Here is a 15,964-nt window from a genome sequence, read left to right on the forward strand (position 1 = left end):
TTTTCCCTATAGGAGAAAGATAGAATCTGTTTGCAAGAGATCAGCAAGTCCTTGCCAGTCATTGTTTCTGGTTGATGTTATCTATTGTTAACAATGCTGTCTTTCAGTTCCTATTGACTGAAGGATTAATTCATTGAATGAAGTTCTCTGCTCTGTTTCTTTTCTTTAGAGAAACACTGCTCCTCCCCCTCTTATCCTGTCTTTCTGTTATTAACTCTTGGTAGCCACTCATGGGGGGGAGGGAGAACTTTTGAAAAGAAAAAACTGGACTTAGGTTTAACTGTGCTTGCAGCTTTCAAAGGGGGGCACGAGACAGATCAGATCTCCTGCTGATCCAAATCTTTTCCCTCAACCTTCAATGCATTCATACACTAGCCCTTCATCTTTCTGTTGTTAATCTTTTTAATACTTTCAAACTTCTTTAATACTGAACTGAGATTACTGAACAGCGTGTTTAATTTCCTATTCTAATAATTATATGAAGAAATTGTATTCTGATATTCCACATTGAAAGTAAGCTCAGAGTATTATTGATTGCAACCTGGAACAATAGTTGCAATCTATAAAGTAATGATGGTGTCTCCACTAGGAGGCGCTATGCTATTCTACCAGTTATATTATATTATTGTTTTAATAATTCTGTTGTATACTAGTTTTTATTTTTCAGATCTACAGTCCTCATGCCTTAAAGAAACTTCAGTTTTATTTTCTTTTTCACAAATTTTATACAGAATTCTGAACCTTAAAATTTTTACTGACAAAGGTTGCTACATCTAAAGCAATCCCTCCCAAGCCTTTTCTTGCAAATCCAAATTGATTTTATTAAATTGAATAATAGAATTGATTTATCCAAGGTTAAGAAAGTAAGAATTTCACTTTAATCCTTACCTTAGTAAATTTTTTGCTGTGTGCCAGTTTTTAATATTTTCCAGATTGACAGCCTTCCTGCCATGAGGAGATGTGAAGATGAACACTTTGCAGCTTATTTTAACATTTTTCAAACATTTTTCTAACACCTTTTGACTTTTGATTTTTGATCCTTGATCTAATTTTGTTTTTGATACCTTTTTGATAAGATTTTTAGCTCAAATTATGTGTTATCTGTTGTCTGTCTTGATGCCAAGAAGACTATGAATGAACATTTGCAGGATGGATGAATGTGTGTCAGTTTTGTGTAAATGAATATTTGCAGGATGAATGAATATGTGTCAGTCTTGTGTAACATATGTTTAATGTAATGTCTAAAATACTTGTCATTTGTGATTCAGCCTACTACAATTGATTTTTCCTTTAAATGATTAATTTACATGTATGCTATTTTACTGAATGAAAATTGATCACTGCATAAAAACTCTTGATAATGGGATTACCCTCTGTTCTGAAAACTGATAATGGCTCTATTTACTGCAGCCATTCCTTTGCATGAATTTTGTCAATAATTGAACATTAAATACTTATTTGGCATCCCCTACAACACCACAGGGCAAGCCATTGTGGAGAGAGCCAACCATACCCTTAAGAGCTCTTGACAAAACAAAAACAAAAAGGAGGGAATGCCCCTGGACTTCCCCCTAAACAGGACTGGCTGAACAAAGTATTGTTTACATTAAATCATCTAAACATATCAAATTCAAATAAGACCACAGCCATGGGTAATCATTATGGGACTAGGGTTAGTCACCCACAGCCATCAGTTTTGTATAGAATATTTAATGTCTGGTACGGTCCCGTTCCCTTAACATAGGGACGAGGATATGCTTTTCTGCTTGCTCCCACAGGTCCACTTTGGGTGGGTTCCAAGCCATTATATCAAGCCGTGGAAAGATGGAAAGGTGTCCAGGTCTACAGGACCCGATTACCAACTTCTCCCGAGCCTCCACAGCCCTCAGAAGGACAGAGACCGGACTCCTCGCAAAAAGCAGCACCACATGACCTGGGGACAGATCAAGGCCCTATCGAACCAATCTGCACAACTCTTAGAACAGCAAGGCCTTGAGAAAACTCCAGAGAACTTATTAGCCGCCTTTTCTTGCCTGAATGCCTACTCATTAACAATTGTGTTCTGCACCCTCCTCCTTTGCCTTATTTCTCCAGCTATGGCGATTTCAGAACAAGGACTCTGACAGGACAACATATACATCCTCGATGCACAGAACTTTTCACACCTGTTGAATCGACTGATGCATGCTGTACCATTTAACCTTACAGTATGGACTAATTATCCTTTACAGAGAGGTGTTTTCATTAACTCTCCAGTTAATAATACCATAATACCCATCGGCAGCCGTATTCAAGACACTGCCACTCTTTGTTGGGACTATGATCCAGGGGATGGGAAGGGGCTTCGGGTGGGAAAATATCCATATTGTAACCGAACCTTTGTATTAATCACTGAACACTTACATAATTATACCACATATATGTGCAATTGGCAGATTTCAGGATGTGCAGTGGGAGACCCAAGCAGGTGCAGAGAGTATAGAGGGGACAAGGGATTTACCCTTTGTAGTTATATAGCCCAAATGATAACACAAATTAAAAATACCAATGACATGTCCACTAATCTGTTAGGAAACATATGGATGTTATGTGGGCGTAGAGCATATATGTGAATTCCCCCCAATTGGACAGACAGATGCACTCTAGGCTACATCCTCCCCTCATACTATGCAGTCAAAAATTTACCCAAAGCAAGACTCCGTAACAAAAGGGAGGCGATCAAGAATCCCATAGATATGTATACAGAAACCCAGGTAGCTAGAAGCCTGTTTCCCCCAATGGGAACAGCTATGGATTACAGAGACTTGCACATCCTAGCTAACTGGACGACTGCCCTATTTAATCAGACAGTCCATGCATTAAAACTACTCACAACAGAAGTCTCTCAGATTAGAGAAGTAGCATTACAGAACCGCTATGCCTTAGATACCATTTTAGCTTCAAAGGGTGGTGTTTGTGCATTAATTGGATCTCATTGCTGTGTGTACATATCAGACTATAAAGCAAACCTCACTCATACCATAGAGCAGATAGAAACCATGGTTGCTGATGCACCACTTTCAGGCAGAATACCAACTTCTCCATGGGATTGGCTATGGTCCTGGCTCCCTGATATTTCTGGTCTCAAAAGGGTGATTTCTATTATAATTACTGTAATTGTTTTAATTATTTGCCTGTGCTGCTGTATTCAGTGCATACCCAACCTCATATCCATATTGAAACCTTACTCTCAGCCCGGATACAAAGATGTCTTGTATGCTGCTTAATAGAGAATCCTGAGCCCTGCAGCCGTTGGCACACCATGCTGCACCAGCTCTGGGTGATGTGGAGATTCAGGAGCTCAGCGGCGGCTGGCACACCACGCCGACTCAGCTTTTTCTCTCCATATCCCCCTTCCCCTATCTCCAGCCCATACCAAGACATAACAGATTTCAGTAAGGGTCTAAAGCTTTATTGATCTGCCTAAATAAAAACAGAAAGGGTGAGATGTGGGAATTATAAGCTTTGCCAGCAAGCCATTTCATCAGGGTTTAACACTAACTTCCCTTCTCCCTGACCTTTGCGCTGAATAAAGCATCACTTGTGCTTAAGCCTCTCTGCCTAGGAGAGGATACCTGACTATCATGTATTTCTCTGGCTTATAATTAACCCTGATAGCCTGAAAGAAGGGCTGGGTGTTCCCTAGTCAGAGGCAGGACAAAGACAGGAGGTATAGGATTCAGCAGCCAATGAAATGATCCATATACCCCCCCGAGCCAAGCCAATAGTGTGGTGATACGTCTGTTGCTATGTGGAGAGGAACCAATCATGTGATGACACATCATCTGCTTTTGAATGTATGCACAATAAAAAGAGGACCCTCGTGAGGGCTCAGCCTTTTTTTCCTGCCTGCCATGCAACCTGCCTGATGTGTCTTCTTTTCCTCCATATTCAATAGTATCCCAGGCTTTCTACTCTAAGGACAGAACAGAACGTTCCTAACACTGCAAAAAAGTCCTACATAGATCTGCAGCAAATTGTTTCTGAAGACTTCATATTTCTTTTTATATTTCATGTGGCAACTAAGATTGTTTTTAAGACCAGGGGGGATCTTTAGACTACTTACACATTCACTCATCAGTCCCCTCAATTACTACAATGCCCTTTTTTATAGCCTATGTAAAACTCAAATCAAATCTAAAATGTCATTGAGGGGCGACTTTGCTTGAAAAAGCGCGTGGCGACACCAGAGGAGTTAAAGCCTTGTTGGACTATTATATCAACCTTACCTGCTGGAGCAGGTCTCTAATTGACCACTGGAAGCTGTTATCTCTGCTGAGTTGAGCCATCCTGCGCTACTTCGCCGGCCAGCTTGTCTGGTCCCACCCCCTTTCTAAAACGTTATTGAGGGGCGACTTTGCTTGAAAAAGCGTGCGGCAACGCCAGAGGCACCATGCGCTGGGATGTCGCGCGACGAAGAGTGAGACAAAGGGGCACGCCCCTTTGTTAACTCCAGAGTCAGCTGCAGAGGAAGAGTCTTTTCAAATTTCAATATGGAAATTCCAATGGTGATTGGATATGGTAAATATGGACAATGGATTAAACATAAAAAACGTCAGTCCACACAGGTTAAGGTTAATAGAACCTCACTAATTCATATCTCCCCTTCAAAAATGTTGTCTGCCATTATTTTGCCTGTATTAACCTTTTTATATTGTAATGCACAATCGATTAAGCAAAAAACTCCTATATTTACAGATTTGTTAATTGAGAAACAACCAGATTGTCTGCTCATAACTAAATCTTGGCTTGCAGAAACTGATTCGGGAATAGTAAATAATATATGTCCTAATGGCTATAGTGCCTTCTCAGCTTCACGAGTTGGACACAAAGGAGGAGGTGTGCTAGCCTTTGTGAAGGATTCTCCTAAACTGTAAGGAAATTGATAGCTAACACTGATTCCTTTGAGATTTTAATCCTTTCCATGAAGTATTTTAATTTAGTTTTAACATATTGTCCACCAAAAACTTTAAATACTCATTTATCAAAATGTTTAGAAATTATTTCCTCCTTAGCTTTAAATTTACATGATACCATTTTTATAGGGGATTTCAATCTGCAACTAAAAAACGATATCCCATCCACCACTACTACCTCTTTTTTAGACGCTATGTCTGGAATGGGTTGGGTTCAATTAATTACTGAGCCTACTCATATTAAAGGTGGCATTTTAGATTTAGTCTTTTACAATCCATCTTGTATGAATGTGCCATCTGATGACTTAAAAAACCAAGCTGTTCCTTGGTCAGACCATCATTTAATTTCCTTTTCAGTCTCATTTCCAGAAAAAAACTCAAGAGTTATGGCCAAACAAATTAAAAAAAGAAAAACTATATCTTCTGAAGAGTTTTTGAATGGATTTTCTTCTAATATACCTTCTGGATTGACAGAGAAAGTAGATAAATCTGTGGAGGATTGGAATCAATCAATAACGAAAACCTTAGATACCTTGGCCCCATTTAAATTGACAACACAAAAAAAAGCCCAAACTAAGCCCAACCCCTTATGGTACAATACCAAGATTCATGAGTTGAAAACTACTCTAAGGAAAAAGGAACGTGACTGGTTAAAACAGAAGACCTCTACAACAAAAGTTGACTTTCAGATCACATTAAAATTATATAGAAAGGAAGTGAACCAAGCTAGGAAAAGTTTCTATGCCAATAAGAACATAAGAACATAAGAACATAAGAAATTGCCATGCTGGGTCAGACCAAGGGTCCATCAAGCCCAGCATCCTGTTTCCAACAGAGGCCAAACCAGGCCACAAGAACCTGGCAATTACCCAAACACCTAGAAGATCCCATGCTACTGATGCAATTAATAGCAGTGACTATTCCCTAAGTAAACTTGATTAATAGCAGTTAATGGACTTCTCTTCCAAGAACTTATCCAAACCTTTTTTGAACCCAGCTACACTAACTGCACTAACCACATCCTCTGGCAACAAATTCCAGAGATTTATTGTGCGTTGAGTGAAAAAGAATTTTCTCCGATTAGTCTTAAATGTGCTACTTGCTAACTTCATGGAATGCCCCCTAGTCCTTCTATTATTCGAAAGTGTAAATAACCGAGTCACATCTACTCGTTCAAGACCTCTCATGATCTTAAAGACCTCTATGATATCCCCCCTCAGCCGTCTCTTCTCCAAGCTGAACAGCCCTAACCTCTTCAGCCTTTCCTCATAGGGGAGCTGTTCCATCCCCTTTATCATTTTGGTTGCCCTTCTCTGTACCTTCTCCATTGCAACTATATCTTTTTTGAGATACGGCGACCAGAATTGTACACAGTATTCAAGGTGTGGTCTCACCATGGAGCGATATAGAGGCATTATGACATTTTCCGTTTTATTAACCATTCCCTTCCTAATAATTCCTAACATTTTATTTGCTTTTTTGACTGCTGCAGCACACTGAGCTGACGATTTAAATGTATTATCTACTATGACGCCTAGATCTCTTTCTTGGGTGGTAGCTCCTAATATGGAACCTAACATCGTGTAACTACAGCTAGGGTTATTTTTCCCTATATGCAACACCTTGCACTTGTCCACATTAAATTTCATCTGCCATTTGGATGCCCAATCTTCCAGTCTTGCAAGGTCCTCCTGTAATGTATCACAGTCTGCTTGTGATTTAACTACTCTGAATAATTTTGTATCATCTGCAAATTTGATAGAATTTGCAATGGCAAATAACAACCCAGCTACATTATTTAATATAGTAAAATCACTAACAACTGATCATTCGATAATAACCCCTGAAATTAATGATGATATCTGTGAACAAATAGCAAAGATTTTTCAACAAAAGATCAAAACCATAGCTCAAGAATTCATGAATTTGCCGTATTCCATCTATAAGCAACAAGCAGTAAATTCTGAATGGACGGATTTTCAGGCTACTTCTCCTATAGCCATTCATAAGATCATAAGCAAGCAAAAAGTGTCTAACTCTCCAATAAACCCCTGCACGGGCATATTATTCAAAAACATTGCCGAAAGTTGTTCTGACCATTTGTCCTTGATAATCAGTCATTAAGAACAGGTAAATTCCCAGAGTTGCTAAAACAGACATCAATTTTGCCTATTTTAAAGAGTAAATCCTCCTCATTTATGGATTTCTCAAATCTGAGACCTATTCCTTCTTTATGCTCTTTAGCAAAGATCCTGGAATCAGTCGTTCTATACCAACTCAAAGATTATTTAACTGAGTTCGACATATTAAATCCGAACCAACACGGATTAAAAAAGGGGCACTCTACGGAGACCCTACTTTTATCCTCATTTGACACCTTTCTCAGAGGATTTGATTCCTATACAGACTATATTGTGATTTTCTTAGATATCTCAGCAGCGTTTGACATGCTGGATCACAAAATACTGTTGTCAGTCCTTCACTATAGAGGAATACAGTCCACAGTGTTAAAATGGTTCGAGAGTTTTCTATCCAATCGTACCTGTCAAGTTAATATTTGTTCTTGTTCCTCCCAATTCTTCATGCAACCAACAGGTGTTCCACAAGGGTCTTCATTATCGCCCATTTTATTTAACATTTATCTTTTACGTTTATGTCACATCTTATCTTTGAATGTACACTTCAAGCTCTATGCAGATGACATTCAATTGTTTATCCCATACAAATCATCCTGGACAGAGACGTTCTCATTGATTCAGTTATATATCAGTACAATTGAACAATGGATGGCTCACAACCGCTTAAAATTAAATAAAAAGAAAACGGAAATCCTTTATCTCAGCTTTCTTTCAAATTCTAGCAATGCCCCCCCTGCGAATATAACCTTAGGTAAAGTTGTCATCCAAATTACCAAATTGGTATGCAATCTAGGAGTATGGATTGATACCAATTTATCTCTATCTCAACACATTTCCAAGATAGTAAAAAACTCCTTTTTCAAATTACATGTGTTGAAGCGACTCCGCCCCTTATTTTTTCATGACTACCGTTCAGTGTTGCAGGCATTGATTTTTTCGGGCATTGATTATTGCAATGGATTATACATAGGTCTACCTGATACAGCAATTAGACCTCTGCAACTGATTCAGAATTCAGCAGCCAGACTCCTTACTGCCACCCCTCTAAAGCAGCATATATCTCCTATTCTGCAAAAACTTCACTGGTTGCCAGTCAAATTTAGGATACGTTATAAAATCATTACACCAATTCACTCTTTGCTAAATAGCACAGATTCCATGTGGCTATGTTCCATCTTGTGAGTGTATAGACCTGGGAGAGAACTTAGATCAGCGGGAAAAAAACCTTTTAGAGGTTCTCTCAGTGAAAAAGGCCGCATTAAATATAACAAGGCAAAGAGCTTTTTCTGTTGCGGGCCCCATTCTGTGGAATGCCTTGCCAGACTCCTTGAGATTAATTTCTAATCGAAAGGAGTTTAAGAAAGCTTTAAAAACTCACTTATTTAAGGAAGCATTCGGGAACATAGAAACTACCAATTAACAACTAAATTGTCATGATGCCAGCTCTTCTTAATCATTATCAAGAATAGAATGATATCTTACCATCATAGTTTTGTTCTCTCTTTCTTCCTTTTTAGTTTTGTAATGTAGCAGCCAATTATTTACTATCCTAGTTCACCCAAATTTTATGTTATTGATCATGTTATTAATTGTATTTTTATTCAAACTTTGTTTAGTTATTTATTTTATTATGCTTTTATTTTATTTCACGTTATTCTAGTCATATTTTATTTTTATTTTATTATTTTAAGTAAGTTTTAATTATAAGTATATTGCTGTAAACCATTTTGGTCAATTTTTATATTGGTAAACAGTATATAAATAAGCTAAATAAATAAGATCAGCATCAAATGGTTGCATACACTGCAGCTAGCTTTGTATCCCAGGCTTTCTATTCTAAGGACAGAACAGAACATTCCTAACACTGCAAAAAAAGTCCTTCATAGATCTGCAGCAAATTGTTTCTGAAGACTTCATATTTCTTTTTATATTTCATGTGGCAACTAAGATTGTTTTTAAGACCAGGGGGGATCTTTAGACTACTTACACATTCACTCATCAGTCCCCTCAATTACTACAATGCCCTTTTTATAGCCTATGTAAAACTCAAATCAATAGGCTATAAGCTTTTAAAAACATTGTAGCCAAATTGATTTTTGGTAAAAAAAAAAAAAAAAAAAAAAAAGTAGCCCAAGTTAGCATTTCACTGGTTGTCTCTCTCTACTCATATTTTCAAACTTTGTTGCTTAACTTTCAAGGTCTTTCAATTGGGATCCCCCTCCTTATTTAGCCAACTTCATTGTTCCATATCATACAAATCACACACTGTTCTTTTCAACAAGAACTGCTAAGATTACTATCAGCTAGAGCAGGGGTGGGCAAGTCCGGTCCTCGAGGGCTGCAAACCAGTCGGGTTTTCAGGATACCCCTAATGAATATGCATGAAATAGATTTGCATACAACTGAGGCAGTGTGTATGCAGGTCTCTCTCATGCATATTCATTAAGGATATCCTGAAAACCCGACTGGGTTGCAGCCCTCAAGGACCGGAATTGCCCACCCCTGAGCTAGAGAGATCTTGCTAGAGATCACTCCAGAATCCACTTTCTCTGGGAACTCTCTACCACTAGCTATGCACCTAGAAAAAGATTTAAAATTCAGGCAGGCCCTGAATGCCTGTTTTTCACAGGCATTTGCAACACCATAGAATTTGACGTGCTTTTCTCTATGTTCATTTCTTTAATTCTTTTTAGCAGGTGCTCTTGCTCTGACTTTTTTCAGTTTTATATAGGATGCTTTTAAATTATGATTAATTTTATGTACTACATTTTAAACCCAGTTGTGACCAATGTATTACATCTTAGATTCATTATGTATCGTGCTTTAAACTTGGTTAAGTGATGGGATTCAGTGATGAGATTTAGCAACACAGTCAATCGATCTCACCCACGTCTCAGACACTTAAATTCATTATGTATCATGTTTTAAACTTATGTAACCCTTTTTCGGGGAATGATTCCAAAGGGCCATAAGTGAATTTCTTTACATGGGCTAGCTCTTGTTATGTTCCCCAACTCTTCTTTCTCCCAGTGGAGGATTCTTTCTGCAGGGTCAAAGGATAACCTTTGTGGCCCAGACAAGGGAAAGTGTGTGAGAGAGTGTGTGTGTGTGTGTGTTACTCATGCTCTTTGGGACAAAGCAGGCAGGACTCAATGGATAAGTGTTCAAAATATTTGATTTTGACTGTAGGAAAATCATTAAAGTGAATAAATAAATAAAATGTCCAAATGCATCCAGATTACTTCTTTTCAATGTAGTACAAGTTTAAATTACATATCCCTCTGTGGAAGTGTCCCTTTTTACTGAAACTTGGAACTTGAAATCCATCCATATGTGGCATGAATGTTTGTCCCGAGGACTGGGGTATCCTAACCAGGGAGGATGTCTCTTTTCCCAAACAGTACCTGACTCCAGAAGGGCATTACCAATCTTCACCTACCTGTGTCCTGTGTCCCAGGGTGGAAACTCCGATTGGGAATCTCCTGATGGTCTTTTTCTCTAATGCCTCTTCAAAAGAAAAGCTCACTGACCTTTCTGAAGGAAGGGCTGATTCTGGAACAGATGTTATAATCCAAATCTGGGCAAGGAAGGGGGCAGTAAAAATGACTGAATTTCCATCTTTGGAAAGGAAATCTGGCAAAATACTTGCCCTAGTTCACAGGTCACCGCAACCTCCTCTTGTAGGAATGAAAAGGTGTACAGATTCCCTCCTGCACCTCTGGAGAGGGGCTTACAGCCTTCCAGAAGATGCAGGTCAAAAAAATCCTAAACCTCTGATAAGAAAAAATGGAAACACTCTTCCTAATTCCTTCTTCCCTCCAATCTATCACCAAGAAATGGCAGGGCAGTGTCTCTTCCTTCCTTTGCTAGACTGAGGGCCTAACTATGGAGAGCATACTGAAACACATCTTCCATCAAAACCAAAACTACACTGCTTCCTAATCACATGGTCTAACACTGACTTGTGCCTAATAGACTGCCTATTCCTGCAAGCCTCTGGGGGAAGAGCAGTATTGAATGGCATAGTCTGCAATACAGATGGATTAAAATTAAAGGCTGGGAACTAGGGCCACTTGGTGAAGACCTCTGTCTCTACAATTAGATAAGACCAGTTTATGTATTTACTTATAACCAGTCAATTATGTATAATGTTCTTTATACTTTAGTTTTTGGTTAAACTTCTATATCAAGTGCTTCTCGATTTAGATTAGTTTATTTCTGTTAGTAACATTCAGTTTTAGTTATTTTATTTAACACTTTTCTATACCGACCTTCATGAATAAATTCAAATCAAATCGGTTTACATGTAACAAGGGGTAGAACTTAATCAACCATATAACAAGAGGCGAAAGTTACATATAACAAGGAGGTAGTAACTTGGGGGGCTAAGTTAGCCAGAGACAAAGGACAGCAAAACTGAATAAACTAAATAACAAAACAAAGAAACAGAGGCAAAATATCAAGCCTAAACTATTTATATATAATATATATGTTATATATATTTATATATCGCTTTCAAAGAGTTGTAAAATACAGCAATTCATGAAGTGAAATAAACGATAATACCCCCATAGAGAACAGAAGACCATCCACAGGAAGTATGGCAGTATACCTGAAGCACTTGGACAATTTTTGCATTCCAGAGAATAAAATTCAGGTCCCATTATATAAATTCCCTTACAGCAAAAGTTTCCTGGCTGGAGGGTTCCCCAGTGGAACTGTCTGTACACTTCTAGAGTACACCCCACACATTCGTGGCCCCTCCATCTGGGTTTGCAACCTGGAATACAGCTTAACTGCCACCTGTCAGCAAATTGGCCAGGTCCATGTTGACTCTTGCCATTCAAAATTTACTAGAAAACCATCTGAGTCTTCTCTGGGAGTCGGCATAAATATCACAGGAGCCAGAGGGTTAGGCCAGGCTAGGCTACATCAAGTTGCTTTTGAAGGATTTGCTGCTGGACCCAGTGGCCTCACACAATTCCTTGTAGCTGCTGTTGCCCTTCTGTAAGATCCTGGAGTAATCTTTCCATGTTAATTTGAAACATTTGGGTTGCAACCAGAACTTCTCTGTAATCTGAGGGATGCAGTCATGTTAAAAAAAGCATGGGAAAATGTTTTTTCTCGCTTCAAAAAACACCTACACTGTCCAACTCTGACTAATAATGTTCTCTATCCAAGCAGGGCTAGGCCCTTTAGCCCAAAATATCCAGTTGGGTACTACCACTGTAGCCAGACCCAGAAGCCAAAAGTGATAGTATGGGTCGCTTCTTCTTTGGTGAGCAGATTAAAAACATCTTACTTCTTACACCATATACCATAGTGTGGCGTGGTCCTTGGCTTCAAGGAGATGTGCTGAGAACAGGAAAACCGGCTAAACCCTGGTTTCAACAAAAATGCACTTTTTTTTTTTTTACATAAACAGACAGCAAAAAGACCATACCTCAGCAGTGCTAAATAAAAAAAAAAAAATAATCAAGTATTCAAACATACAAGGCTCTTGCATAGTTACTAGCATTTCCTCCTCCTCTTCTGGGCCCCTTTGCTCCTTCCTAAACCTGGGTTTTTATTCCTCTCCCCTGGGAAATACCCTGGGGCCTAGATTCTCACTTTAGGTATTTAAGGTAGACTTAGCTAAAAAGCTAGCTGTGGTCCTTTAAGGTTTTACAGGGGGTTCTAGTCTACATACAGGAGAACATTGAGGAGAAGCCTACACTGTACAAATTCTTTGAGGGTGATTATTTATTTAAGTTCTTTTAATATACCGATGCTCAAGACAAGTCTTATCGAACCGGTTTACAATGAACAAGGGGGGAACCAATTAACAGAGCAGGCGTAGAAAAAGTTACAATAAACTTTTTCTACACCTTTTTCCTCTGAAACTTTTTCCTCTGAAATTATTCAGAGGAAATGACATCTTGGTGAGCTAGGAAGATGTAAGAGTGAACTAACTAAAGCGTTATGGAACACAATATGTAGAAGTGTAGATCTTAGATAAAATATTGGGCTACATAAATAGGGATTGTAGATGTGAGTGAAAATTAGATTGAATACTGAATTTTATAAATAGATAAATAAAAATTGAGATACCATTTTGTGGAAGAGTGGTTAGCTAAAGGTCACCTGAATTATACTGGTGATACCTTTCTGCCAGAACAGTGTTTGTTTTGCATGTTCCACTACCTTATTCCTCCCTTTTTAATACATTGGTTGAATTTGTAGTTATACATTAAGCAGCACTGGGGATATTCTATAGCTCTACAGATATGACAATACTAGTATGAGAATATCCCAGAATTATTTTTCTGCATCTTTCAACCAGTTTCTCAAGATATCATGAAACCTAATGTTGAACTAGGTTTATTGGTTCAAATGTTTGCAGCCTTAAATATATTTTTTTAAAAAGCTAGTGGCTTGAAGTGGAGAGTAATAAATATACAATTAAAAATATCTAAACCAAAAATATATCATACCTCTGGAGATAGTTGTGCAAGTTCCAGTTCACTGAGTAGAGAATTCATCTGTTCCATGTTCTGTTTACACTTGTATCCTACTGGAGAACTAAGACCATTTCTTGAGTGGAGAGGAGGAGCAATGAAAAAAATAAAAATCTCTGTATGGAATTTAGTTTATAGAATTTGTATTGTATGTTCTTACAAATAACAGGCACTTACGAAATTAACTCTTGTTGCATTTGTTGCACGTTGTTCTCCAATTTAGCCTTTTCTATTCTCAAGGTCTAGGAATTATTAAAAAAAACCAAACCCACACACAAGGTCAGTCTCTTCATATATGATATACATTCCTTATATACTATATTTCCCAGTTGAAAGTTTACCTCAATTACCGACGAGTATTCCATCAAAACAGATTTAAGTTCTTCAATATGTAAATATTTCTGCAAAACAGAAATGAGAGAAAGGGTTAGCATGAACTAATCTGCTCACTGCAAGCATGTGAACTTGTTTGTTTTCTGAGTCTCCCAACACATACCATAAATGCAAGTTATACACAGTAAATAAATAGTACAGAGTAAACACTGCTTGCTTGTACTGAAAAGAAAGACCTTTGATGTGTGTCCTTGGGTTGAAAGCTTATTCTTAGAGGCCGCCAGCACTCATAACTAAAGATAATGGGGCAGATTTTAAAAGGGTTATATGCGTAATATACGGCATAACCCTTTTAAACCTGCTCCTACACGCGCCGAGACTATTTTGCATAGGCCCAGCGACGCACGCAAGCCCCGGGACATGCGTATGTCCCGGGGCGGGAAGTGGGCGGAGTGGGGACGGGACAGAGGCCTCTGGCACAGCGGCCGGCGCGCAATCTACGCCTGCCCAGAGGCAAGTGTAAATAAGAGAATAAAGGTAGGGGGGGATTTAGGTAAGGCTGGGGGGTGGGTTAGATAGGGGAAGGGAGGGAAAGGTGGGGGGGAGCGGAAGGAAAGTTCCCTCTGAGGCTGCTCTCCTAGGGCTCGGCGCAAGCAAGGTGCACAAGTGTGCACCCCTTGCGTACGCCAACCCCGAATTTTATAACATGCGCGCGCATGTTATAAAATTGGGTGTAGATGTGTGTGCGCTGGGTTGCACGCACAAATCTACGCCTGCGCGTAACTACTAAAATCTGGCCCAATGCCATTTCGCATGTAGACATACACTATAAAAGGAAGATAGATATAGAGATGAGAGAGAGATATAGGAGATATAGACAGATATACATATATATTTTATCTAGGCTTTAAATAAAAATGAATGTGGGTACCTAATATAGTATATATGTCACAGAACCCTAAAATAGGGTAATATCACGGTTTTAAATGATTTGAGATGATTAATATTGCAAGATTTATTACACAATGACAAAGAATATAAAAAACACACATATTAATCAATTGACCTCGTCAATTACTCCTCATTCACACCACTAATTGTACTTCTAAAGGCAGCTACATTCAAACTGGTATAGACCAAAGAATCAATTGATGCCCCCTCATTTCTCATACAAATGTAATCTTTATTTAATCATGTATTAAATCTTTAGTATCAAAAATATATTGATAGATATTTAGAACAATGAGTATAATCTATTTACCCAGAGAGATCTGTCTGGTTCTTCCAGACTGAACTGAAACAGCAAGTAATGAAGGGAATTTATACAAAGTGATTTCCTTCACTTTGACTAAGTCCTAATTCATTGTGGACAACAGGAAGAACTGTCATTAAAGTAAATGTTTTCAAGTTGGAATATACCTAGCCAGCAAGGCTTTTAGGATACACACAATGAATATGCATGAAATATATTTACATTCAATGGTGGCAGTGCATGCAAATCTCTCATATGCTTATTCATTGTAGATATCCTGTAAACCAGACTGCTGGGTTGAGAATTTGTGGTACAAAAATATATACCGCCTTTCTATCCTTTAAAGAAGTCATTTAAAGCAGTGGTCATAGCTATAGAAAACAATGCTGATACAAATACAATTAAACTATCAAATAAAGAATCTAAAATTATAAAATCCCTATGACTCATTCCTCTAAAGCAGACATCTTTAAAATCACTTTAAAATGTTCTACAATCTATCCAAAGCTGTGAGCAACTCAAAAAACGTTTTTGTAGAATGTAGCTTCTGAATTGTACTATGAAGCTGGGAGTTTGTAGATATATTTCAGATATTCATAATTAGATACTTTTCACATCAAAAGCAAATATAGGCAATGCAAAATGTCCATTGAACAAAACCTGTAATTAGCTTATTTTGTTCCAAAAACTTAATAAAGAACCATGAAAAGAGATTACAGAACACAATATTATAAATATAATTGTTTGATTTGTGGTATACATAATAAAATGTTTAATATTTTATTTTGT

At 38.1% G+C, this 15,964-nt stretch overlaps 1 protein-coding gene across 5 annotated transcripts in view; it reads right to left on the minus strand.

Annotated features, from left to right (window-relative positions):
- The window catches only part of LOC115090703 (lymphoid-restricted membrane protein-like), a 1,037,620-nt gene that overhangs the window by 616,064 nt on the left and 405,592 nt on the right, over window positions 1–15,964 (minus strand). For all 5 annotated transcript variants that reach the window (XM_029600146.1, XM_029600141.1, XM_029600144.1 and 2 more), the window contains exons 12-14: window positions 13,932–13,991; window positions 13,768–13,832; window positions 13,567–13,666 (exon numbers count right to left, since the gene is read on the minus strand). In XM_029600146.1, the coding sequence (XP_029456006.1) occupies window positions 13,567–13,666; window positions 13,768–13,832; window positions 13,932–13,991 (225 nt within the window). The remainder of the gene's footprint in view (window positions 1–13,566; window positions 13,667–13,767; window positions 13,833–13,931; window positions 13,992–15,964) is intronic.

Source organism: Rhinatrema bivittatum, chromosome 4 (assembly GCF_901001135.1).
Source record: "Rhinatrema bivittatum chromosome 4, aRhiBiv1.1, whole genome shotgun sequence".
Classification (NCBI taxonomy): Eukaryota; Metazoa; Chordata; class Amphibia; order Gymnophiona; family Rhinatrematidae; genus Rhinatrema; species Rhinatrema bivittatum.